This window comes from Ammospiza nelsoni, chromosome 1 (genome assembly GCF_027579445.1).
Source record: "Ammospiza nelsoni isolate bAmmNel1 chromosome 1, bAmmNel1.pri, whole genome shotgun sequence".
In the NCBI taxonomy this organism is placed as follows: domain Eukaryota; kingdom Metazoa; phylum Chordata; class Aves; order Passeriformes; family Passerellidae; genus Ammospiza; species Ammospiza nelsoni.
Window position 1 is genome coordinate 93,787,126 of NC_080633.1, and position 27,722 is coordinate 93,814,847.

Here is a 27,722-nt window from a genome sequence, read left to right on the forward strand (position 1 = left end):
GCACTCTGAAAGCACTGAGGGGATGTTTTTGAGGAGATACTTGTTCCTATCCTGGGAGAATGGGCAGGGCAGCGTTTCGTGAGAATAACAGCAACCTGTCCTCTGAGCAGACATTGCTAGGGAGACCCACAAGAGGCAGCAGAAAGTGAACATCACAAAGGAGTTGGTGGAGTGAGGAAGCCGCCATGTAAATCCCTCTCTCCAGCCTGGCAGCGTGGTGCCTCAGCTCCCCACCACTCCTACAGCAGCACAGAACACACTTCTACGAGGAGCAGCAGGCAAATATTTCAAGGGAAACACAACCACAAGCACTTTCCCAGCTATGGGTTAATTTTCAGCCCAAGACACAAAGCTAGTTCAGATTTCTGAATTTTCCCATCCTTGTTCACATCGCAGTGGTTGAGCAGGATCTGGCGGAACTTGTCCAGGTCTACCCCACTAATGCTGGGCTGCAGGCAAAGAGAAAAAGAATGCTGACAGAGAAAATGGCTCTGGATTTCCCCAGCTAGTAAAGCAGCACACCATGCAGCAACTGGGAAAACCACTCAAGGAAAAGTCACCAAAAGGCCCCACATCATCTCATATGCCATGGGGAAGAAAATAGAAGATGGGAAAGGGTGCCCTGAAAAAGCAGAAGGTGCATGGAACTGTAAGTGACTGTATGGAAATGCACCATGACTTTTGTGCTCAGTCAAGGCCATATAAAAGAAAACTTCAGAAAGTTGTGCAATGCAGATCCTTGCTCTACCAGACCTGTGCTTTCCTCTGGTTTCCTGTCTCAAACCTGCTGTGCAAGGACTAATGTGACATTTCTGTCAGCATACTGCTATTTTACAGGCTAGTCAGCAATGTAAAAATACCTTTTGTGGATCAAGTTCATGTTGAAGACACATTTTACAGGCTACACAGTTTCTGTATGCTCCTAATGCCATACTGCTTGCTCTGCTTCCCACATTCTCAGGAGGGGATCAAATTCACATGCACAGCTTGTGGGGTCCAAGGGCAACGCTGATGAAGGCCCTTAGGCAAAGTACAAATTTCCCTTCTTTACACACACACACAGAGCACACAAATCCAACCTTCTGCCCATCCCCACACCCTTCCCTGCACACTGCATGGCCAGAACACAAACATGCAGACATCAGCACACAGCTGCCGTTCTCTGCTCTCTCCTGAATGGACATGGCAGCACAGATATCTCACACTGTATGGAAATGCAACAGTTCAGGCTTAGAGGAAGCTAAAAAACAGATTCTGTTTGGATCAAAAGTTCTATCTTGGACTGCATCTGGAAACTTAAGATAATCCAATGAAGACAGACTCTTCTGTCCATCAGGAGCTGAAGAGACACACCAGGTATGGTATCTTGATTGCTTGATTCTCAAGTAATTTTCAATTGTAGCCCTGAGATGAATTAATGAACCATGAGGTCATTCTGGTGAGAACCACATCCACAAGGAAAATAGAAGAAAGAAATTGTGATGACCCATCCATATCATGTCATGCTGTAACACCTGTCTAATTCAAAGTACGAACTAGAATGGACCTTTTAAAAATAGAGTTGCTGAGGGAAGCCGTATTAATTTGTGAGGCAGAATTTCTGTGATACAGTGAAATCCTGTACAGTATATATAGTGAGATGATGATCTGATTCCTTTCTGCTGATGATCAAACTAAAATTTGTCTCTATGTTCTTACTAGTGTCTCTGTGTACATAGCCTTTCCAAAAGCACTGATCTTTAGGAAATACAGAGTATTAACAAACAGAACTATGAGGATACCTTGACCAGTTCCATCATGTCTTTGACAAACCCATCCACTTCTGGGCCTTCAAGTGCTCCTGTTTTACTCTGAAAAAAGGAATAAACATCAAAACTCCCCAGTGAGTCAAAACCACTACAATGTTTACTGGACAGTACCAACACCTGGGCACCAAGCTTTCTAGCATAAATTTCACAGAATCATGAAATGGTTTGGGTTGGAGGGGACATTAAAGATCATCCAATTCCAACCATTCTTCCATGGCCAGAGACAGTTTCCACTAGCCCAGGTGGCTCAAAGCCCCATCCAACCTGGGCTTGAACACTTCCAGGGTTGGGAAATCCATAGCTTTTCTGGGCAAACCTGTTTCAGTGCTTCAAGACCCTCAAAGTAAAAAATTTCTTCCCAATATCTAATACCTAAGATCCCATTGTTTTTCCCAAACCATCTCTTCCCACCAAATGGGAGTAATGTCTCCCACCATCCTGAGGGAGTTGTGTGACTGCCAGAAGCAGCACTGAATTGCTGATGTCTAACAGGCAGTTAAATGGTTGTGTCTGTCCTGAGCCAGACTTCCTAAACAACCATGGATTTGGTATGGAAAGGGGGTTTATTTTTCAATGTGGTGGTGATGCAGGTCCTGAACTGCCAGAGACTGTGAGCGCTAAAGCCACCACCTCCTCTTCCTCCCTTGCATCTCCTGCAGGAAAAATGCTAACACAGTTTTAAGCAGCACTGGCCATGGCAATGGAGAAAGTCGAAATGGGTCCTTGACACAAGATCTCTGAGGATTGCTCCTCTCTGCCCCACTTTACCCCTCCCAGTCTGGAATCTGGGCTCATGGGCCACAGGCTTGGGCACAGCTGATGCTCCTCAGTGACTCCATCAGTACCCAGCAGGAGGAAGAAGTCTCAGCAGCACAAACTAACTCTGTCATTTACAAACCACCAGGGAATGAACTGACTCATGGGACTCACAACATCGTAGTGTGCAAAGATCTTCTCAAAATCTCTCCTCCTTTCTTCTGTGCTGGAAGCCTGCATATAGAGAGGACAAGCAAATGAAAATTTAAAGCAAAAATTTCAAGTTTGGGCCCAGGTCATCTTAGCTGGAGACAGGATCAATGTATCAAAAATTAGTGCTACTTACATCCATCTTGAATTGTAGAAGGAAATTTTCCTGGAGTGCCAGAATCCTAAATGGAGAGATTTTAATTATGATCTTTTCACTTTATCATCTGCACACCAACTATTCTGAGCCCTCCTTGTTTGCAAAACAAAGGGATGTTAGATTAAAGGCCTATAAAAGAGAAAATTGCCTGTGGGGTTATTTGCAGTGGGCTGTTGTAGGAACACACACCTTCCTCCCTGTCTGATGGAGCACAGAGGGTGCCCTTTAGCTCACCATAGATGTGCCTATTAGTACCATTGCTTCTCCCAGAGCATTTTGGGTGGTCCTGCACAACAGAGGGTGTCAGCTTCTGAATTAAGAGCTAACAGACAATCGTTCCTTGTAACTGGATTGCTGTACTGCATTAAAGAAAGTGATTTATGGCTCTCTACTGGAGGGAGGACTTGGTGGTTGTAAAAGTAAAGGACAAAGTAATACTGGCCTGTACACCAAGACTGGCAGAATTCCTCTTTTTTCATCTCCTAAAGCTGTCAAGCATTCATAAACCCTTTTCTCTCTCCAACTGCTCTGTTAACCCTGAGATTTTTAGAGCCCATGGCACAGGGAATTGCTGAGCTATATCCACACATAGAGGGATTTGGAGTTTGAGAAATGTTTTCAGACTGGAGGAGAGCCTCAGATGGCCTGGTTCCCAAAAGGGAACTATATTTAAGAGAAAATTGTAAGAGCAACCCCCTTTAGATATTCTCCATCCTGCCCCAGATTCTCTTCAGATATTTTGTGGTCAAAGGGAACTGCTGTATGCACTGCAGTTATTGTGCTGGCATTTGTCAGGATTCGAAGCACAGAGTAACAGTGGCAAACCAGCACCACTGTCCGCTCATCCTCTAAACTGGCCTTTATGACTGTATCTGAAAATTTAAAGTCCTGTCCAACCAATGCACATAGCTTTACAGAGAGAGGCATACTCTCTACCTCTAGGCAGTGAAAATCATCTAAAAGCCTCTGAGGTATCAAGGACAGAAAAGAGAGAGAGGCCCATGACTGAGATCCCAGCTTCATTCACAAGTATCTCACCTTGGCTCTCCAAATCCTTTCCTATTGCCAAACTCTTTCGTGGTGGCACTTTCATTATTCAAAATGCAGTAAAATTTCTCTGCAATCCCTGCTGCACATAATGATGAAAAATAAATGCATGTCTGTGACCCTGCTGAAAGGATTGTCATCCTTCTTTTGGAGAAACAGAGCACTGGCTGCTCTGCCACCTCCTGGGAAGCACCTCAGATTATGCCAGAGCACATTGATGTCGTCCAGACAGATCCTGGCATTGCTCCTATCCCTGGCTCTAGATTCTCAGATTATTGCAATGGGGATCATGTGTTGGAGAGGTGGGATCAGAGCAGATCTAATTCAAAAGGAGGTGGAATTCAACTGCACATCCCTAGAGGGAGAGCATCACCTTGTGTGGATTGACCATTGTGAGCTGAAACACCACCAACATTATTAAATCCTACCTTGCCAGGTCATTCAGGTCCAGTCGTCCATCTTTGTTTTTGTCAAAGATTTTCATCTATAAATCAAGAAGACAGAGATAAAACAGATGGGCCATAAGGAGAACACACATACAAAAAAAAAAAAGGCAATATACATTTTGCTCTGCCCTGTGCCCTTCCCTCTGCTTGCTCAGGGGGCTTGCCCAAACCCTGGGCAGCGTGGCATCCTGTGCTAGCACCAAGTGCAAGGGTGGCACAAGGGAATAGCAAAACCCACCAGCTTTCTGACAGCAACAACCCAAAGCAATCAAATACCAGTACTGCTCCCTTCCCACCTTACATAGGGATAAAGCAGGTCTGTAGGAAAGACCCTCAGAAACTAGATACTGACATTGTCCTGATCCTGAAAAAAATAAAAAAGCCAGAAAAAGGGTGAAATTTCTAAACACTTCCACCTGGACTCCATCCTTACCTTTGACTGTTGCTGTGGCTTCTGAGCAGCTGAGGTGGAAATGCCACCTTCTAATCAGCACTCAGGTCAGGATTTTACACCACTAAAGTTGTGGGGCTTGCTTGGCTCAAGGCCTGCTGCTAGAAGCACTAAGACTTGGAAGAAGGCCAGGCTGCCAACATCAAGAGGTTAAATGTGAATTCAAAGCTTATTCTTTTCTTTTACTGAATAGCATAATTTTGATAAGCCATCACAAAATTTATTTTTTTATTTATTTGCTGTATTTTGTTCTGCATTTCTCTTCAAGGCACAAAATTGGTCTGTTACAAAGAAAGGGGTGGGGGGGATGTTTAATGAGTTGCAAACCTGAATATCTCATGGCTCAAAGTTCTAGAAAAAAAATATTCCACACTGTGTGTGGAAGGAACATGAATATTTTACTATGACAGATTAACTTCCTTTGTCAAATATGCATTAATCTTACCTTGACAGATCACATTTGCTTGTTTAGTGGTTGTGCAGAGTAATTGCTTCACTACAGATCTTTTGTGCGTGGCACAGCTGCTGGAGTAGGCCTGGACCAGCCCCATCTGACAAAGTTCAGATGGACAGGATTATCCCCTATGCCTGAACACATGGGAGCCAGCAGCATGTCCTGAACACTTCTCAGCAGTGGAGCCAGGGCAGAGCCTAATAATCATGTGAGAAAAGGGAGCATCTGGAGAGCTGCCATTTCTCAGGGAGATTTTGCCTCTTTTGTCAGTCCTGCCTCTTCCCTCCCCATTGCTCAAGGGGAGCAAGGACAGCAAGTCCATGGTAACCCTTTATTGTACCACATTTAGACTGAGATTCTGCAACAGACTCCATACCATTAATTATTCTGAGTATTTTACACTTGTGAGGTTTGGGTGGATTTTTTGAAGAGGCATTTGGTATGGGTTCACTTTTCCTCCCATTAAAAGACAGCATGAAAGTCCCATAAATGACTGAAGGCCCAAATTGAGATATTTGGAAAAATGGCATCACAAGAGCCATGTGGGTGTTCGGTGGCACAAAGAAAGCTATTTAATGGCTATTTAAATGGCCTCTGCCAAACATGTGCTCTGTGCAGAGCCACTAAATGACAGAGGAAAGCCTTCTGAATCTTCCTTTACTCTAGAGCTGGGGAGACAAATAAAGCTGCCAGGCCATCCTGAGGACTTCCCTGTGGATGCATCAGTCCAAGTTGTTCCTTCCAGCTGATCTAACTTCTTGCACACTGCTTTCTGCCCTATTGGATCTCCCACAGCAATATGGCACTTTTCCTTCGTCTCTGCTGGAGCAGCAGTGGGACAAGGCTAGAGGAAGGGATGGGAGCAGAAGCTGCCTTTGCTGGTGCCACCAAGGGGAGAAATGTCCTTGCAATGACAGCCTCCCTCTGCCATCAGAGAGATAAACCCGAGCCTTCAGTTCTTGGCTAATAAAGGAATTATTCTGCAGATCATAGAAAATTATTAATATTCTTTCTAGAAATAAATAAGCCCAGATAAGATTTTAAAAGCCTCTCTCCAAATGGAACATCAATGCCTAACCTGGTTTCGTCTATTGTTTGAGGAGAAATACCCCTACTACTTCACTTTGGCACACTTTCCACCACAGGTGATGTTGTTACATGCAGCTTACATCATTGCTGAAAAATATGCTGCCTAAAGGAAGCTAACGGAGACAACTCCTATGAAGCTGGCTAGAGAAAGTACCAGCATATGGGTGGTGGGAATACCATAGTCCTTGGGCTCTACAGTAACTTCAGTGCTTATGAAAACGTCAGTCTAAATCCTTTGGTTCAGGCCACCAAGGAGCATTAGTTACCCACATGGTCTGTAGGTCACCACAAAGCAGTGCAGCTGGTGGGGTGGGACAGAACAGCATTTGCAAGGAAAGGACAGCTTTTGGTGGGAAACACAGAGCCAAGCTCTCAGGAACTCTGCTGCCAGGTCAGGGCAGCTCTGGCTGAAGGCACTGGTCTTTGGTTCATACAAAAATACAGTATTCTTACCAAAACACACTAAAACTTACTGTCTTTAGTAGTCTTAGTACTTGGATTCTCCCACACGTTTCTGAGCTCCTGAAAGCGCGTTTTATTTTCTCCCATTTCTGCTGCATTTCTGCTGCAACTCAGTCTTGAAACTAAAATTCAGTGCTTCAGCCTAGACTTCAAATTCAGATGTGTTTTTCTCTCTGTGATACCTCAGAAAAGCAAACACTGAGCTTCTGGGAGAAGTTCAGCTCTGTGATCACCATGTCCTGGTCTCCATACGAACTTATGGAACCAGGCCTGAACCGGTGGTTTCCTGTCCAAGACCCAGACTTGGGGCACAATTCTCACTCACATAGGCTTGTCTGGGACCAGTCTCATGTTTCTTTTCCAGTGAAACATCTCCAGCCTCATGTCCTTTTCCAGGAAATAAATAAATAAGGATCCCAGCATGGCTGTCCTTGCCTTGGGACTTCATGTATCCCGCCTGCCCTGCCTCTGCTCTACTTTGTGAGTGCAGCATATTTTCTTGGTTTCAGAAGTTGCAAATAACCAGGAAGAGTTTTGTGCACTCTTAATAAAACAGACTAGATGAAAGATGGTGGTTAAGATGTGAAAGGCTTTCTGCTTCATTATCAATTTTGTGAGCGTATGGTTTTCAATCCTACCAATTTCTGAACCCTTTACAATATTCCTGCAGCAGTGCAGATCCCAGTAAAACACATTCAGCAGAGAGGTAATAAACTCCTTGGTGGATTGCTTAATGGAAGGAAACATTCTTCTCCTGCACCCTATCTTTCAGCTTGATATTGAAATTTCAGTGACATCTATTTACAGCTAACCAACTCCCCTCCCTGACTTTCACTCAGGTTTGTAAGAGAGAACCTTTGTGTTTTCTATCTGTTTGTCCTTTTCCTGCCACAACTACCCTGAATACAATTTTCAAACACATGCAATATTTTGATCATCCATACCAGTCAACAGAAAGAAAAAAAGTCTGTCAGGTAGAGCTACACCAAGCTAATTCTTGCCCAGTGAGTAACACATGAAAGATGGAAAACGTGTAGGGAAGAAGGGCTAGTGTTCACTGAATTAGTTCAGGTAGCACAGCTAATAAGATAGACCTAATCCTGTTATTGGGACAAGTGGAGCTCATGCATACCCACTACATGGCAGTCATGTGCTGTATTACTCGGGGAACAGCCTGGGGAAGGGTTTTTTAATCAAAGTTTCAAGTTTCAAGCATGTGAGTGTTTGATCTGATCTGCTAATTGTGTGGATGAGTACACAAAGAATGACAGAGGTAGCCACCCCATATGACAAAGCATACATAATAGGAGAAGCAGATAATTGCAATGGTTATGAGGTTGTTTTTAATTTAAACTTTTGCCTTCACACATCATCTTGATATGTTAAATTTCATGGATTTTCAGTTTACACTTATGTAAGGTATATTTACGCTGCCAGGCTGATATGAAACATCACAATGTGGTTAAGGACAAGGTCTGGCATGTTTAAATAGCACTCAGTTTTACTAAAAGCTCTGTTGCATCTTGCAGTATGCTTTAGAAAATGATGCATTTCTGTTACTGTCAAGCTACCCCATGTTTTAAAGTGTTTGTACAAATTAATTCACTGACATTTTAATGGCAGTGCACCAAGGGCACACCCTGTTTGTTTGAATATACTCTGTGGCACTCTGAGACAGACAGAGAATATGTAAGAGCTTAGTTTGTAAATAAAAGTTACATCTCTATTTTTTAAAAGTGCAAAATCAAAACTGCCATCAGTATTTAATTCAGCAAAGGAAATATCTCTGCTTTCTCAGTCCAGTGTTCTAAAGGCCACTGAAACACCACAATAGACAAATACACACATTCTTTGAAGAGCAATATAAATCTGAATTATTTTCCATGACAGAGATAAGGAAAGAAGTAAACAACCAAAATAAATAGTTCTGTGATCAGCAGACTCAATAAAACCTGCTTCCATAGCTTCTCTGGCTCTCTTTCTTTGTGTAATTAAGTGGGACACTGGGAGAGTCAGTTTTACTTGACCTCCTACTCTCACAAATATATTTTAATGTATATATCATGGGCACCTATGCCCAACAGCTGAAACAAAAGTTGGCCAGGGAGTGCAGAGGTTATTGAGACTGCATAAAGACTGGCACCAGCCCAAGCTGCAGGACTGCCTATGGCCGATTTCTTTAGGGAAGGCTGGGGTCACAAAGGCATTTGCAGAGTGACTGGGGGGCCCAGTGGCCAGCAAGTTACCCTCAGGAAAAAAGCTCAGTATCCTGCCCAGCCAGACCACCTGTGTCACATAAATAAGTTCTTTAGTACAGGATTTCCAAGAGTGTTTCGATTCCTAAGAGACCAAGGCATTATCTGTTGGGGTGTTCAGAAGCCTGCAAGCTCCTGAGTTCTTTTGGTTCTGATCTTCAGAAATTATGTTTGAGCTTAAACAGGATTTTCTGCTTCCCTTGGCTTTTGCCACAGCAAGTGTGGTAGAAAACTGGAGGTGACAGCACCCCTGGCATTAAATTGAGAAGGAACACAGGAGGCAGATTTGTGTTCATCAGCTGTGTGGGTCCTTTCAGTCACCTGGGAGAGAGGCTGGCATGGATCACTACCAGGAGGAGAAGGGATGACCAAAGACTGCACTTTGGGAACCAATCTTGTAGGCTACACTTGACTCCTATGGTATTTCTAGAGCTTTGGGAAGTTTGCCTGGTGTCTTGACAAACATAATAAATTCTGTTTAGGCTTTTTTCAATACAATAAATATTTGTCTTTCTGTTATTACACCTTTTGTTTGGTGGTCATAAGAGACTTGTTAACAAAGATATGCTACGTAATGTTAAGGGTCTAAATCACCTGAATTTTCTGTGCTTTGGCTTTTATTTACTCACATGAGCACACTGGTATTAGCACTGAACACAGACAGACTTTCACATGGAACTGACCACAGTGAAACTCTGCACTATCCTTGCAGAAGGGACAGGCAGAAGCCACAAAAGCACAGGAAATCCCCCCACTGTACAATAAAGGCAGTCCACAGTGCCTACTCGTGGACACAGATCATCCTCAGGGAGAAGGCAACCTTTTTCTCTTTGCACTGAGAAGATGAGGAGCCCTAAGATGTGGGCTTCCGCCCTCAGGGCGCATAGCTCAGTGCCCAGGAGAATCTTTGCAAATAAGCCCAGCAAAACCCTGGTGTCATTACAGCTGGGAAAAATATCTATTCTGACTTCTCTGGGGTTAAGATTTCATCCTTAGTCATCACCATCTATAAGTTTTCAAATGCTGTAGTTCATGACCAATGCTTTTTATTAGTCACTGCATTTACATTATTGCCCCTCTAGAATATCAACCTGTGGTGGGCAAAGATGGCCTGCAGGCTGGACAAGAACTGTCCTTTGCACTTTACTGAGACTATAACAACGCTCATATTAAAGGAATTTTTTATGCTCCATGTGACATTATTAACGTAAGGCAACGAAAAAAGTGAATGTCAGTGTTGCACGTGTGAGTGTTTCAACAGAATAAACAACTTAAATTGCTGAAGTTTGACTCAGAAATGAGCTTGCCTTGCATGCAGCTTGTAGACTTTTGGATTACAAACTGGAAGTAACATGCTGCTATCTGGGAAGCTGCAGACTATCAGAAACCATATCTCAAATCTAGTTCATATCCTGGCATTTACAATATTCTGCTTATGTGCACAGCTGTGAGCACACACAGACAATGGAATCTGTCACTCTTTAAAATTGCTGTCAAATGCATACATGAGATGGGTATTTCTGAGCTGAAACTTCACCAGGACCCAGAAACCTACTAACAGCTTGATCTTGGGGGTGAGGGGATGTGGGAGGGATTGAAAAGGTTGTTCTGTCATCATACACAGTATCCTCATCATGAAGTATCAAGGGGCCCAGTCTTCATCTCTCCATTTTTTTTTAATTCAGGAAGGCAGAAGATTCTCACCATGCTATTTAAACCCTCCATCCATTTTCAGCTATGCTCACTCTGTCTCCCAAAACACACACTGCAGGATGCCTGGGGCCTCTTCTCAGGAAGTTCAGAGCAATACCAGGCTTCACATCAACCTCCACGCACTTGCTCCCTGCCAGCAGCTCTTGGTCACTGCCTGTGGGAAGGCAACAAACCTACAGATTGTGTTCAAAGACTAAGAACTGCAAGTGGGTGCATGTAGATAATTATTAATACACACTCAGTTAATGACTATTAATACAAATATGTATCTATGTAGGCATGGAAGAAAAAACATGGAGAAAAAGCCCCTACAGAGGGTCTTCCTCACACAGCATTGTCACTTCAGCTCCCCCATGAAGAGTCCTGAGAACTCAAATGTTCTTTTGTGATTTTCCCCAGTGTCTTTAGTGCTCTTTAAGATTTGATTTAGCAGACTCACAGAGTTTGTGCAATGCTGATGTATTCACTACCTGTTGTCTTTATAGGAGTTCACCACTTGTTCACCAAAGCCCTGATCTATACCAGTGTTCTCTGAAGAAAGGATGTCAAGGTCACAAGGAAACAGAATAGCCTCTTCAGAAGCAGCTGCTAAGCAACCTGATAAAGTGATGTTCCTTTCCAGAGACAACCAATCTCTTCCAAAAGAAATACTCTCTCCCTCTTCCCAGCATTTTTTTTTTTATGCCGTATGAGATCATTCACAGCAGCACAAGGGGCAAGAGTTTAACATGTCCTGGTTGGTTGATATGATATCTGCTCACAAACTGCAAATACCCAGCACAGACCATAAAATCCTGTTTTTATTTTTTTCCTCAAGCCCAGGCTAGCTCCTTTTAAATTATAGTTTTTGCCTTTCCCCCTTTATCTCCAGAAGGCCCTAGGGTCCACTCAGGATATCAGTAGCTGCTTAAGAGGTGTGCAGCCAGCTGCGCATATACAGAAAAAAGGGCAGAGATCTGTATATTCCTGTGGAGACAGATGGGTTTACAGCTCCTTGGGACACAGCTTATTTCAACTGAATAATAATTACACTGGCCCTTGAAAGCCCTGAGCTGAATAGATGGGCCACCTTGCAAGACTCTGTAACTGTGTGCAGCAGAAACAGGTCCTGCTCCCAAGGACTTGGTGCTCTAAAAAGATAAAAGGGTGGGAGCAAAGCAATAGGAGAGAGAAATAGCAGTATGTCCAATCTGCAGAAAAGAAATCACTGCTGCTGGTTGTCAAAGATATAACAGAGTCAGGGAAAAAATGGATGGGCCACTGACCCATTTATCCCAAACTGTGGTGCTGGTGGCAGAGGGACTCTGCACTCCAGTAGTTCCTCACTCCATGTGGAAAGGGAGAGAGACGAAGTGAAGGGTTGCCATTACCATGGGCCTTGACATCAAACCCTTGAGCCACTTTTCCCTCTTTAATCCAGCCCTGCAAATTCAGAAAGATTCAGCAAGGCTGAATCTTTCTTCCCTCATTGGAATTTTGCCTTCTTACTTCAGATAACTTCCTATGCAATAATTTGTGGAGTGTATCTGATGCTATAGGATACTGCCCATGTGGATAATTTGCTGTTATATACAGAATTCACATCCTCTATTTTATTCCAGGAAATCATAGGATAAGATTATGCCAGCAATAATTTCACACCTTGCCTTAGCTTTTGGGATCAGGTGTGTTTATAAACATCCTTGATCTTCAGCTTAAAGTAAAGAATCACAAGGGAAAAAATAATCATCTGCCATATTCTCATTTTCTAATAACTATTAACATCCCTTGTTCTTTTGGCATTGCAGCTTGGCAAACCTTTGTCCTCAGGAGCCAGATTTACATTTTAGATCATAGATTTCCCTAGATATACAAAGCATCCCTTTTCCCATATCAAATCTTATCTTCCAACATAGAAATTAAACTGCCTCTCTGGAGATATAAAGCCCTTCTACATGAAACCATGGGAATAGAAACCAGATCTCCTGGCTCTCAGCCCTGGGCTGCACTGATACCTAGCTGCACTGGGGTAGCAGAATCACAGATCTTTCTTGGGAAATTAAAGGGAAGGGAAATGAGTTGGAGGAAATGAACCACCCACTGTCTACAAGGTTCTGATCATCTATTCCCCAGCACCTGATCAGAGATTAAGCACCAGCGATGGAAACCTTAACGGAGCAGAATAAAAGATATTGCTATCAGCAAATGCTACCAGAAATATTTTTGTCTTAGCTGTAGGTTCTGGGCTTTTTATGTTTTCAGACTCTGCCAGGTGGAAAACAATATCTGCAGCTGGCATTCCTCTCTCTTCACTCTTTTATAAATATGACAAACAAAATATACACTCTTCTGTAACAGCACAGTTTCTCACATTGCTCTAAAGGGTCACATTTCTGGGCACACACACATCACACATACATAACATGGTATTGCAAAATATGGGGGCAGCTTCTTGTTTGCTTGCACACCAAACTGGTTTTTAGGTACAAACACAGATTTTGTGCCAAGAAACAATGCAGTCCCATCTGAAAACCATTTAGAAAATTGCAGTGATAGATGTCTGCCAGTGGAATTCAAATTATACCCTTGAGAATGACATCGAGAAATGAGATTTTTTTTCCTTTCTTGTTTTTAGATGTTTAGATAAAATAAGTTGCTCTGAAATCGAGGCGGCTGTCGCTAAACCCACACCAAATACTATGTTGTTGATTGCAGTATAAAAGCTGTATTGTGATAAATCAGGTGGAGAATTGAAACTTTCAACCTCTCAGTCTTTCAGGGAAGCAGCAGGGAGCCAGCAAGGCTTGCTGGGCTTTGAGAGCAGAAAAGCCAAATACCTGCATGTCCTGGGAGTTAGAGGATTTGCTAGGAGGAAGAGAGGGAAGGAGGAAGTGAATGAGCTGGAGATCTGCCTGAGGATGAACATATCCTGAAGAAGGATGCACCTCACCTGTATTTAAAGGGGTTTAGAGCTCAGCCTGCTTTGGTGTAAAGAGGAGCTCTTTACTCATAGGAAATAGTTTGACTCTCAGCAAAATTATTTGAAACGCATTCACAGCTGATGTCCAGTGCAAAAACTGTTAGCAGCAGTGTGCTAACTCCCCCCAGGGATCTCTGACACACCTTTTAAGCACCTTGCCGGGCTTTTATGGTCCTGTAGACATTGACCCTAAAGGAGATTTTAGGCTGTACTCAGATCTAAACGACATTAATTCTATATTTTCATACCATAGTATCAGTATATTCTTCCAGCTTCACCTCAGCAACCATCTTGTTATGCTGCAGAAAGAGATCTCGCAGGAAATCCTGTAGTAAGAAAAAAGAGAAATTTTACTCTGTAGTGGAAATTCAAGAAATAACAGTAGGAGATTAAATTTAAATTCAGCAGGATTACATAAATTTAGTTTCACATTCCTGGTTAGTACTAGTGTCTTCAGTTTGACAAAGTTCAACTTGTTTTAGCTGAAACATGGTGGTTTTTTGAATAAATTAGAAAGTAACTAACCTTCCCCCGAACAGGTATACTGGAGTGAGTCCTAATAGACTCATAAAATAAGCAAAAGACAACATAACTCCTGCAATACTTGCTAATTGATGTCAAATCAAAATATTTACCATTCAGTAAAACACTCAAGCCTCCTCTTACATCTTTGCAGGGACACAGGCTGAAGCCACATACTAAGACTTCAGCACATGATGTGCAGCCCAGTGATGAACTTTTGTGATTGCTGGCTCAAAGTGTTTGAGTTATGGTTTCTGAACAGGCTCTTGCCTCAATAGCCTGAGCTTTAATGAGAAATCAGTGTTCAGAAAACCTGCAGGTTCAGGAAGAGATTGAGAAGAAATTCCCTTAATAAAACACAATGGCTTTGGCTCTGTTTAGCTGGGAGATGCACATGTGCAAAGCCTTGTGGGGCTCACTGGATGCCTCAGGTCACCAAGACAACTGGGGTCATGGGACAAGGCTAGGGGGAAGCAGGACATGGAGGGCAACAGCAAACCATCCCTCCTCCATCAGGGCCCCTGAGATCATGCCAGAAGGCACAAGTCCTCAAACTCACTCTGAACAACCCAGAAATGCCATTTGTCACTCACACAAAAAGACAGCAAATTGGTAAAGCTGATGGAAAAGCTCCCATTGACATCAGTGAGCTATAGGTCAAGCCCAAAGAGATTTATTAGAATAACTTACTTTGAGTTCACCAGCTGAAATAAATCCACTGCTGTCAGCATCGTAACTGCGCCAGATCTGAATGGGGATAGATTGATGTGAGCACATAAATATTGCAGTTACTCATCTGCTCTGTGAAAAATTGTAAAGATTCAAAGCAGAACTTCCATATTGAGCAAGTTGTTGCATTAGCCAACATTTAATTAATTTTAAATGAAATAAAATAAACTTTTCACACAATAGCTCTTACTCACACTTGGATGCTGTACATGCTACATAATGCTATCACATGTTTAATGCAGACATATTGTCTATAGAAGGAAGACAATTCTAAGAAACTGTTTTGCATTTCTTACCTAATTTGTATATGCAGCTTCTTTTATTGCCCTGAGTCAAGACCATATACAACAGGCCATTGATCTGCAGAAGCCCCCAGCTTGTATGTGAAATAAAAGTAACTACATGAGATCTTGGAACAACTGAAATTCCCCGTTGGCATACTTAGGGGGCAGAGATCAGAGGAAGACTGGGCAAAGTTCTATGGGCTTGTTGACCCAACTTATGGAGGTTTCCTCTCCATGCCCTAACAGCCTAATGTTTCGGAATAAAATGGTGCTTAAAATGTACCTGTTCTGCTGTCTTGGTCTATACTGCATTGCAGGTGAGGAGCTGAAGGGATGAACTGATGGGCAGGGACATTTTGTCTGTAGTAGCATGATTGATAGGTGGCTTGAGAGTGTTTGTGAAATGTAATGAGTTCTCTGGGCACCTTGGTCCAGTCCTAGATACCACCCCTCTGTTTTGCTGGTGTAAATAATGTAAAACCTTCTCTATCTGAACAGGTCAGAACGTGCTTTGCTTCCACAATACCCATCTATTTCCTAAGATGTGTTTTACAGGGGACAGAAGAGTTGATGCTGAAGAAGCTGGTGGTGTGCAAAGGGGAGGAGGCAGTGTGGAGATACAGACCCGCATGAATTCCACGCTGTTGTCCAAGGGAGTTTCCCGTCGGAAAAGCAGTAGGAAATTCTCATCATCCGGCAACATCATATTTGCAAGCTGGATGAAAAACATTTAAAAAATCCCCACAACAAAAAGCAAACCCACACCATGAAAGTAAGGAAAGCCAAAAACTTGGGTAGCTACTGAAAATACAATGTGAAATACAGGTTTGGCATGGAAATAAACTTGGAAATAAACTCCAGACCAAAGGATCTGGCCAATGTAATACTCTGTGAGTCACCTCCTCTGCACCCAGGCTCTATCTTCCAGATCTCCCAAGTCTGCTACAGGTCTTAATCACAGAATGGTTGGAAGGGACCTTTAAAGGTCATCCAATCCAACTTCCCTGCAATGGCAGGCACATCTTCAACTAGATCAGGTTGTTCAGAGCTCCATCCAACCCGACCTTTGATGTTTCCAAGGATGGGGCATCAACCAGCTCCCTGGGCAACCCCTTCCAGTCCTTCACCACCCTTATTTAAAAAAAGTCTTTCTTAATCTACTTTTAATCTACCCGCTTTCAGTTTAAAACCATTACCCCTTTTCCTATTCCTACAGACCCTATAAAAAATCTGTTCTAATTTTCCATCCTTCTAAAAAAGAAATACTGGTCTGGGGTTTGGCAGAGATACCTCCTGGATTTGCAAGCGTCCATCTGTGGTGACATCATAGACAGACATGAATTGCTCCTTCATCCTCTGAACTTCTTCTTCTGTGATGGTGCTCTGCCATGGGGAAAACAATAAGTGCATGAAAATTTCTGAGGGCATCAGAAGATCCTTCTGGGAGAAATCTCTCCTCACTCACAAATAATCACCAGGATAAGTGCACTCTTACAGTTGGGGGTTATGCCTTTAAAAACCCACAGACACACCATTGTGGATGAATTTTTGGAAATAAGTCCTATGTGTATCCTTGCAGCTACTAAGCTTTCAGTTGGAAGATCAGTGTTTGGAAACCCCAAAATATTTCAGTGACCCCTGCTTCTTTACCCAACTGTTCCCATTATACCACTGGGCTTTGGTTTTGCTCAAGTGTGTGTTTCAGCAGTTTCCATCCTGCTTGTTTTTAGCTTGTGCTTTTCAGGAAGATATCCTCATCCTTGAATGACATCTCTGCAGTTCATTAGATCATCAGCCTTGAAAGGTGTCAGTGGAGCTAGATTGTTGCTTATTATTGCCTGTCAGCTGATTTAAGCCCTGGCACCAAGCCCTGTCAGTGTTTCTGAGTTAATAGCACAGAATTTCAAGCAATTGACATTCTCTTTGTATCTGCTCAACCCCATAATCGATTTATGCATAGTGAGGAGTTCTCCAGACTTGCCAGGTTATGTGTTTTGACAGGCATTGCTGTGACAGGTGAAATACAATGTTTAGGTTCATCAGGCATTGTTTCTTTAGCAGAAACCACGAGGGTACCCACTCTGACTGGACTACACACAATACAATTTCCTCACAACATGAAAAGGTTTCCAGTCATATGAGCTTAGTGGCTGGGCTGGGAAGATCACCTAGTTAATCTTTCCCAAGAAATTAGGTTCCATGTTACCCTCACCACGCACATTGAGCAGGTCCTGGCTTCTCTCCCAATTGTGTAGGAGTTGGCCCTCTCTGGAAGGGAAGGGAAAGGAAGGGAGAAGGATAACCCACACTGGATTGCGGCATACCTTTGTAGAAATGTTTACAAGACAATAAATTACCTTCTTCCCAATCCTTGAATATAAGTCCTTCAAAGTTTTTATCATCTCTACAACCAAGTGGATATGGGACTACAGCTATTCCTTCCTGGGTCTTCTAACACAGTTTCTAATTCTTTCCAGCTGCTATTGAAGCTCCATTATGTTGTACACTCCCTTTTTTATCACTGCGACACAAAGCCATGACTGACTTTCCCAAATTTACCCAGTGCACAGCTCCACACAGTGCAGCCCTTGGGGTGCATTCTTGCTGTGTAACACCAAGGGTGGCAGCTCCCAGTCTGGGGATGGAACACCAAGCAGTGATCCCACCGGGATGCACCCAAGGTGCCAGGCCCCAGGAGGAGTGGCTGAGTAGGTCCCAGGGCATGCCTGCAGGATCCTCCTTTCCCATGGTGGTGTCCAGAAAGTCCTGTGGGCCTGGATGTTGAGGGCACAGCTCATCACTGAACACACACAGGTTTTCTTTCCCCTTGGCATTGTAACTCAGCCCCATGCTATTTAAATTGCCTTGTGACAGCCCCTTGACACTCTGAGACACCCCCCAGGAGTTAGGCAAACCTATGAGTTGCAAAATTCAATAGGCTTGCAAAGTACTCTGAAATGATCCTCCCTCGAGCCCAGTAGAAAGAGTTATTTCCAAAATGATAATCATATTTTGGAATCACAGCTGATATATGAAACGTGTACTGTGCATTTCAAAACTAGTCATTGCTTTAAATGCTTATTGCTTAACTTCGTATCAGCTATCAACCACTGTAAGGTTTTCTGTGTTGCTGTTCTGGTGGCCTGGAAAGGCCCAGGGATGGCCTTGGAGAGCCAACGCTTCAAAGGACGAGGAGAGACTTCTGATCTTGTCTCGGTCTTGGTGTTTATTAATTGTTTATCTAAAAGATTTTCTTTCAGCCCGACAGAGGTCTGCACAGCAAGTCAGCCATGGGCACACTCCCGAAGCCCCCGGGCGGTCACTTATCTTTATACCCTAAGTTACGTGTACAATATTTATCATTTCTCTCCAATACCTTCTACCCTTATTAACCGGTGCACTTCTAGTAATGACCAATCCCCAAGTGCCACCACCACCACAGAAGATGGAGGCCAAGAAGAAGAAGAAGAAGGACAGGACACGCCCCAATTCCTCCATCCTACTTCTTTAGACCCCCCTGTACCAAAATCCTAAACCCTGTGTTTTACACTTTAACTAACTTATCCCTTCACCATTCACCCAGTGAATTCCTCCCAGTCCTCATACAGGTCTCATCTCCTGTGTAGGATCAAAATTCTGCCACCAGACACTTCTGGCAACATTCCAGGATTCCCGAGCCCCCCAGGGGTGGTCTCGGCCTCTCTGCACCTCCATCCTGAGGTGCTGAGATCCCACAAACCACCACTTCACTGAGCTGTCTGTGGCAGGGACACTGTTACCTGCATAAAAATAGGACAGCCTCCTTCTTTTTATATTCTAATTTAAACTATATGATACATCAAGTAAATGCCCGGATTATTTAAAATATTTACACAGCTCCAAAAGCTTTTAGTCCAAGGGGTTATACTACAGTGGTTTTTCAATCTGGACAATCTTTATATCTTCATAAATATTCCACTATGAAACAAAACTGGTAATAGTTCTACCAAAACCCAGCCTTTACTCACAAAGGATAAAACAATGAAGTACAAACTGGCTTTCCCAAGATGCACATTCAAGACAAAATTATTCCAATATTAAAAATTTTTACACTAAGAACAATTCACCTTGTGTTATGACCACTAGGTTTCAAAGGAGACCGTTCTCTTTACCAAAAAAAATCCCAGAAGACTGAAGAAACCCCAACAGATGAAATAAGATATTCCAAACAGAAACTAAGGTTGGGAGATCAAGTTTTCAAGACTGACCTAATGGTGGTGCAAACAAGTAGCTTGCTCTATTTTCCTTTCTACTCCAAAAACATTTAAAAGGCTGGAAAAACTCTATATTGTACCTGATCTGTTCCCTTTGTCCAAGCAAGGACATGATCTGAAGACTCAACTCACCCCACCAGCAAGGAGGCTGAGGCTTCCCTTTGGAAGGGGACAGAGCCAGGGCAGCTGACCCCAACTGACCCAAAAGATATACCACACCATATGGTGTGGTGCTCAGCATATAAAGCTGGGGGAAGAAGGAGAAAAAAAGATGTTTGGAGTGTGGTGTCTGTCTTCTGAAGTCAGCATGATGGAACTTGGCTTTCCCAGACACGGTTGTACAGCTGCCTGCCCATGGGAATTGGTGAATGAATTCTTCATTTTGCCCTGGCTTGTGCTCTTGGGTTTTGCTTTACCTATTAAAATATCTTTAACTCAACTCATGAGTTTTCCCACTTTACTTTTCTGATTCCCTCTCCCATTTCACTGGGGAGTGAGTGAGTGAGTGAGTGAGTGAGTGAGTGAGTGAGTGAGTGAGTAAGTGAGTGGCTGTGTGGGGCTGCCTGCTGTGTTAATTCATGATGTAACAAAGAGCAGCATGCAAACATGTGCCTCTTGTCTCATAAGATGGAACAGGAAGAAATGGCTTTGCAGCAAGTAAAAGTCTGTAGCTGAGCATATCTTTATCAGAGAATGCTGTCTTAATTATGTTGTCTGCCTCAAGCAACAGATCCTTAACCAAAGGTTTGCAAAGCTTTTCTTTTTGTGAGAGTTTAAGTGAATGCTGTTGCATCCTTTCCAGTCACTCTGTACAGAGAAGCCTTTCTCGTAATTCCTTGTTTCCCTGGTGCATGCACCTCCCTGAGTTTTTGGATGATGTGTGGTTTCCAAGGGCTGCTGCATGCTCTCACTGCAGCCAGGAAAGAAATCTTTACTACGTACCATGAGAAGGCCAGATAATTTTTATTCTCATAGAAGAACACAGTTTAAAATATTGCCATGACTTTGTTCACATATTTTTCAGGGTTAACAAGTAAATTTCTTACTACAGATGTTCTTCCACAGAGTTTAACAGAGAAAAGCTTCTGTGCTTCAAGTTACCATAAGAAATTAATTTTCTGCTTTCTCCTTTCCACGTCCAGTCTCTGTCTTGCCTTTTGTGAAAACCCTTTAGAAGTATTTGTAGCATCACAAAGGTAATCTGGTTTTTAATAGTGTTTGTAATCACAGAAAGGGCATGATCACTCTTTTTTTAAATTTCTGCAGCATTTTATTTCTTTGTCATGACTGGTTATGATTGTTCAGAAACCTGGCTGTAATCTGTCTTCTTTGTTAATCAATTCCTTTTATATTGTTGCACTCTTTGCCTCATGCTGACTAATTAAATTTTTGTTCCTTAAGGGATTCATGTGCTTGGCAGAATTTTGCCTTGATGAAAACACAGTTATGAGTCACTTGGTTTGGGGGGCAAAAAGTGGATGTATGGAGCACTGCAGAGCCTTTCCTACTCGATGAAATGGGATGTCTCATTTAATTCCTGCTGGCCAAGAAAATCCTGTAATAAACTGATTTATTTTTTCTTCTTGACATGATTTTAGAAGCAAGCTGCTATATTGATTAGGGTATAAAAAAGATGAAACTACATTTAAGTCACTATTATACCCTGTTTCTAGAAAAAAAAATGGAGAATTTTCTGAAAATGCTGGCTCAAACACGTGTCTTCTAGTGTTTCAGCCAAATATGATAGAAAGGCCAAGGGTCCCACAGATAGAGAGTTCCTACAAGATCTATGAAAATAAATTGTGTCTGCCAAGGAGAGCTGGAAAAGAAAATCAACAACTATTGTTGCGCCAAAAGCTACACAGTACAGATATGAGGCCAGCAAGGACCAGATGAGAGACATCAGTAATGTACACTTTGGCTTTAGAAGAAGAACCTTTCAATTTTTTCTTCATTGTAAAAACTAATTCCATGAATGACTTTGTTACCCCCATGTAGTTGTAGGTTGGATTGCCTGCATAATTGTGGATTTTCACCCTACACCTCCATGGCCAATTTCTCCTTCGGGCCAATCTTTCTCCCTTAACTTCAGTGCTATCACTTGAGAATTTGGCCCTGTACTTTGGTTAGGATTTGCTGTACTCCTGCCTGTGACAATAGGTGAGCACTTACCCTGTCATCCCACATTGTGTTTTTGGTTTCTTTTCTAACTCTCATCAGCACAAATGTGGGAAAGCTTTTTTCCCATAGTAGACACCAGCATCCAACAAAGGCTACTGGCTGCATTTTCCCTGTGCCATCATGGTTTTGTGGTTAGGTTTTGGACAGGTTCTGTTCTCTCCTCTCTGCTGGGCTGAAAGTTGTTTGATGTGCATTTGGGTGATGAAAACATATTGTGTCATTTTTACCATGAGTATGTTGAGTTAGCATTAAGAAATACCTCGAGGCACTTCCATGCCTTAATGTGGAGGAACAGGATTAGGAGCTGGCCAGGGTAATCAAGGCTGATGGAAGCCACACCTAAAGAAGGAACTCCATTTGGCAATAATCAGAATGATAGAATGGTTTGGATTGAAAGGAACCTCAAAGATCATCCATTTCCAATACCTTCCCCTGGACCAGCTTGCTCAAAGCTCCATCCAACATGAACACTTCCAGGGGTGGGGCATCCACAGCTTCTTTGGGCAACCTGTTCCAGGGCCTCTCCATCCTGACAGGAAAGATTTCTGTCCTAATATTTAAAGAGCAAGGATTGCCTGGGGGTTAGAATTCTGAAATATTCTGAATGTGGATGCAAGCTTATTGCTTTCTGCTAGTGATCTTCTTGCTGTTCACCTGCTGATCACCATTGACCTTAGGTCTCTTGGGGTGGTAAAGCACAGGGGAGGTCTGCCTTGGATGGCTTTGAGGCTGACTGATATTTTGGCCATTAAACTTTGTTGACTAGCTGTTGCATTCCTGGTCATGCTAAATTATACACATTATTTAGACAGACAATGCAGTGTGCAAGGCAAGGATGAAGTGCAAGAGTAGCTGGAGGGGGCTTCTAGTTTTTGAGAGTAAAAAGTAAAGACAAATCCTTAATAACTGCAAAGTGTGAGCTCCAGAGGATTATCGTCAGTTCCTTGCAGTCATAACTATCCATGTGGTTTTCAGACAGGAGGGATTTGAACAAGACTAATACCTGTCTAGTCTGATCAAATCTATACTTCAACAATTGTTGTGGTCTTCTACACACTTACAGTTAGGTGCAGGCAACCATCCTTTATCTGAAAGTTTTCTATCTAATTTGAGTATAATTTAGGCAAAGTGAAAAACATTTCCAAGAAAGCCCGATGGCAATGTGCATTTCTCTCCATATCCGCCCAGACATCATTGGTTTTATGGAAACTTTCAGTAATCCAACCCCAAAATTTATAGCCATTCCTCTATAAAACTTCTCTAATTATTATGAGAATATACATAGAGCTTCATTAAAACCACAGAAAAGAGCAAGCAAGGAAAATCTTCTTGATACAGAAAGAAAGATGTACAGGAATATAAGACAGAAATGCAGAAGCTATAGTTCCTGTTCTAATAAAATTACTTATTTGACACCGAAAGAAACTGTCCTTTCCACTGAGCTTTCACCTCAGTATAAAAACTTTTAGAAAATATGTGGATATTAGAGTTGCCATAATGTAGAAGAAAGAGGTTTATGAAAGAGCAGAAGAGAGCTCAGGCAGCTCACGGCAGCCATGCAGTAGCAGCTTGGAAACTGGAGGCTTAAATGGTTAGAGAGAAGTCACAGCAGTGATAAGAGAAACAGGTGGGTGATATCAGCAGCTAGAAGACGGAATGCTAGCACGAGGATGAATTGCACACTCCTGGAAAATGACGGGATTTTCTTAGGACTTGGAATGGAATAGAATATTGCAGTTGGAAGGGACCTACAGCAAACATCTAGTCCAATTGTCTGACCACTTTGGGGCTGTACAAAAGTTAAAGTGTGTTGTTAAGTGCATTGTCCAAATGCCTCCAGCAACTACCCACTGCTGGAGAAGGGACAGGAAGCAGCATCTAGAATTTGGTTGGTTTACTACAAGTCCACCTTTGTTGCAAAGTTTTTCCTTTCCCCCCACAATTGTTGATGGTTCAATAAAAGACAAGAAATTGGCCTCCATCACTGGATGCTATTTCAAGTTTCTTTCCTCTCTCAGAGTTGTCAGGAAGAGCTGTGTCTCTCAGCTTTTTTTTTTTTTTCTGCATTGTTTTCCCAGCTGCTCCCATCCCCTGGCATTTAGTGTCAGCTGGGGATGCTGCAGAGTAACTGGGAAGAAAAACAGAGCTGAAGGACCACAGTGGTCATTAAGAAAAATAGCAGCTTGGAGAATGCAGGCTGAGAAAATATAATTATGAAGCCATTCTCTATTCAAGCAGAGACAACTTCTAGTGCTGATAACATTATTTATCACTTGGGTAGCACTTCAGACATAGCCACTAATTAATCCTTGTGACACATCTCTAAGTTGTGCCAGTGTATTGCTGCCTCCCCCTTTTACTGTGCAAGGAAACTAAGACATTAAGAACCCAAAGGAGTAAAGGTCAAGATGAGTGGTAGAGCAGAGGGATGATCAGTCCCAGCTCACTGCTTTTATCACCGAGGACACTTTCTGTAGGATGGTAAAACCAATGCAGAGGGGACCCTTTACCCCTCCTGCCATAATACAAGCCTGTTCAATATAAATCATGTGAAAAAGAGAAAAATGGCTCAATGTTCTAAGACAAACTCATTGTACAAAGGTAGTTAAGACCTTTGTTTAACTTGGTGCTCAAGTGACCCCCATGCACAGAGGACTGCTCTCTGCCTCCCAGGACAAAGCTCCGCTTAGATTTTCTGCCACAAAACCAGCCTGCTCTGCCTGCAACCTGCCATGTAATTTTATCACTAATATTACCAGAGTGGAAACACTGCCAAAAATAGGCAAAAAGACTAGAGGAAAAAAACCAAAAGCACTTGAGAGCCTGTCTGAGCACTCTGAAAGTTAGTGAGCATGGTCCTTCAGAATTTGCCTGTTTCTTCTATTTAATAGGAGGAGAGGGAGTTGGTCCTTTCTCCATTCTATTTGTGTTAAACTATCTCTTTTAATGGCAAAACTTAGCTAGCAGAAGTAAAGGAGATGCAAACTGGATCAGGGTGCTGAGTTAAGCTGGAGTCATCCAAGCAGAGACTTCTAACAAGCAATAAAACTATTATTGATTTCTTAAAGCAGGAAGTTCATTGCTAGAACACCCTCATTTTGCAAGTTCTGCATGCTGCTAAATGACAATGTAATGGAGTTCACATTTGTATCAGTAAGACCACAAAAACTGCTGTAACACATGGGGTTTGCTACTCAGCTGTCCCAGGACCTCATGTGAGGGATGCACAAGGGCAGCTATGGGCTACAGCAGGGCTTGGAGCTTCTCTTGAATCAAATCCTTAGGAAGCTCCCTTCAGAATGAGATCTCTGATTATCCCTGGATTTTATCACCATCAGCTCACTCCAGAGAGCCCCACTTGGAGGTCCCACCGCAGCACTTAGCTCTGCAGCTTCATTTTAAGCATCTCCTTCAACATCTCATGTTTGCTGTCATAGAGTTTGTTTGAGCATGTTTTTTGCTGCTGTTTCAGTACCCCAAGACTAGCAGCTTCCAATTTAATCTTTTGTTCCTGGGTAAACAATCACAAACTTTCTGATTTCTCTTTAAATCAGCTTTTGTGTGTCCCTAAATATTCTTGTTGCTGAATCTTTTTTGATTCGTTTGAAGCCTTTTTACATGTCTATCTCTTCATCTAACCATCCTTGCTCTGAAAGACTTTTCTGTAGAAACTGACAATATTTCAATCCAAATTTACTTGCAAATTAAATAAAAATATGCTTGAAAAAATTACTCACAGCTTTTATTTTTTTAATTGCAGCCCTAAAGATCTAAGAGTACTAATTGGCTTGCAAGTACAATTTTGATTTTACACTTGATACTCATGAATTTATGCCTTTTATCAGCTACCTTTTCTGTCTTCGTTAATTAATTTTGCTTAAAGGAATTGTTTCATCTCTGGTTTTTGGCACACCCCCTCCTTCCATTTGGAAGACGTTTCCTCCTTTCCCTATCTGGGCAGATTCTGTGTAGTGAAAATATTGCTATGTCCTTTGTAAAATTCTGAGTGCTGGCCTGAGTGGCAGGATTTCTCCTTCATTGATGCCACTCATAGGCAAGATATGACCTGGAGCTGAGCAAAGCAGCCCCTGTAAATTGTAGTGCAACTTCTGTTTGTACAGAGATGCAGACAATGAGAGAGGGGAAATGCTGCCAAAACCAGGAAAGGAAACCAGAGGAGAAGCCCAGAAACGCTGTAGAGACAGGTCTGGGTCTTACAAGCAACAGAAATGATTCTCATTTGGCTTTTAGACATTTGCAGCAATATAGACCTAAGCCTTCTTCCTAAGTGCCATTTAAAATGAACAACAGTATATTTGTTAAAAATTGACCTGGGAAAGAAACCTATTATATGAACAAAACTAATCAGCACAGGCTTGAACAAATAAACCATGAACATTGCCCTCCTGTTCAGCTAGCCAGGCTGTGTGCCCATGCTTTTTCACTTGGTTCTATTCAGCAACAGTAAATTACTTTCTCTCCACGCTGCCAACCAGCCCCTTCAGCTGGTGCCACCTGCAATCTCCCCCTGACCAGCATCTGTTGGGCTGGAAACAACTGATCAAACTGCTCAGCTGACTGCACTTGTTGTACACTTGCTGCTTAAATGCCACCCCGTGTCCAAGAGAAAAGCTCTTTACCTTGGGGCTGCTAAGGAAGTTGGCAATCAGGGAACAGCAAACATAAACCATCTCTCAGCATAACTTTTCTGCTTGCACCCGATGGGCAATGAATGCGGCACAGTTACTTACTTCTGGTCCCAGTTTCTCCAGGAGATGATGAAAAAAATCGTCAAGCTCCTTCCCTTCTATGTAGCCATTGTCTAAACAAAGAGCAAATATATTAATGGTACTGCCTGAGTTCCAGGGTCCCTGTCATGGGCTGCATGCAGGCAGCTCAAGGATTCAGGGTCAGGATCTCAGCCGGGCGTCCTGCCTGCCCACTCAGGGGAGCCCCACATCTATTCAATTTCATCTGGTCGCTTCTGTGTGAGGCTGGGCACAGCTGCCGTGCTCCCTTTGAAGTTTTTCTTACGGAAAACTTTTCAGAAACAAAAAAAGTCCCAAACTGGGACAAAAAGAGAGAGCAGCAGATTAAACGAGGAAGTGATGGAAAAGCAAAACTTTTGGGGTGGAAATGACAGCTATGATAGTCATGGTGAGGAGGAAGAGGGAGTGCCCGAAAACACCTGCAGGACCTCGTGGATGTAAAGCTCGGACACGTTGGCCCCATGTGCAGCATCCCAGGCACCCACACCGCACCCAGCCCGGCGGTCGCGCTCCTCCCTGCACGGCACCCAGCGGGCCCGGCACCCCGCACCCCTCAGCCGGCTCCCCCCACGCCTGTCCCCACTTGCCGTCGGTGTCGAAGCGCCGCCAGGCCCCGAGGAAGGCGGCGGCGTCCAGGCGCCCGTCGGCGCCGCTCTCCATGGTGCTGCTGCTGGCCTGGCCCCCGCCCTCACCCTCACTCGGCGGCGCAGCCTCTGCCCCGGCCCCGCCGCCGGGCCCGGCTTTCAGGGCGGCGGCCCCGCCCCGGGGGCGGCCCCACGGGGGTCGCCGGGGGGAATCTCCCCCTTCCCGGGGCTCGTCCTACGAACCTCCGCCCGCCCGGATCCCTCTCTGTGGGTTGTGGCGGGATGGAGCTCGGCCGTCGAGGTGGGCTGGAGCGGCCTGACCCCGCAGCCCCCGCTTCGGAAGAGCCGTGCGCCGCTTGCAAACGGCCTTTAAAGTTTCAAACCTCCCCCGAACGAAGGCATAAGTGCTGGAGGGAAATGTGAGGCTTCAGAGAACTAGTGGAGTTTAAGGGGAGAAAGGGGAATTCTCTGAGGCTGGTAACTCTCCTTGGTTTGTGAAAGCAGCAGGCAGAGTTCTCTCACCTTCTCATTCCTCACAGCCATCGGGTGGGTATCCCTCACCAGAATGAGAAGCCAGAGGACAAAGACAAACA

General features: G+C 43.4%; 1 protein-coding gene across 1 annotated transcript; it reads right to left on the reverse strand.

The window, feature by feature from the left end:
• Positions 1 to 63: 63 nt before the first annotated feature.
• SCGN (secretagogin, EF-hand calcium binding protein) lies at positions 64 to 27,205 on the reverse strand. The gene is made up of 11 exons (XM_059484937.1): positions 27,133 to 27,205; positions 26,528 to 26,598; positions 16,633 to 16,725; positions 15,968 to 16,057; positions 15,020 to 15,076; positions 14,056 to 14,133; positions 4,407 to 4,462; positions 2,911 to 2,956; positions 2,739 to 2,798; positions 1,782 to 1,850; positions 64 to 449 (listed from the first exon to the last, which is right to left on the reverse strand). Exons 1-11 carry the CDS (start codon positions 27,203 to 27,205, stop codon positions 321 to 323), a joined length of 822 nt encoding a protein of 273 aa, XP_059340920.1. The 3' UTR covers positions 64 to 320.
• Positions 27,206 to 27,722: the final 517 nt, after the last annotated feature.

Bases quoted from the DNA above. Each gene is read 5' to 3' on its own strand.
- SCGN (XM_059484937.1), bottom strand. From the start codon at position 27,205: ATGGAGAGCGGCGCCGACGGGCGCCTGGACGCCGCCGCCTTCCTCGGG. The intron at 16,058-16,632 runs GTATCTCTGCCA...TTTTTCATCCAG, and splicing joins GACGCTTGCAAATCCAGGAG to CTTGCAAATATGATGTTGCC. The intron at 2,799-2,910 runs GTAAGTAGCACT...CTCTATATGCAG, and splicing joins TTCTACAATTCAAGATGGAT to GCTTCCAGCACAGAAGAAAG.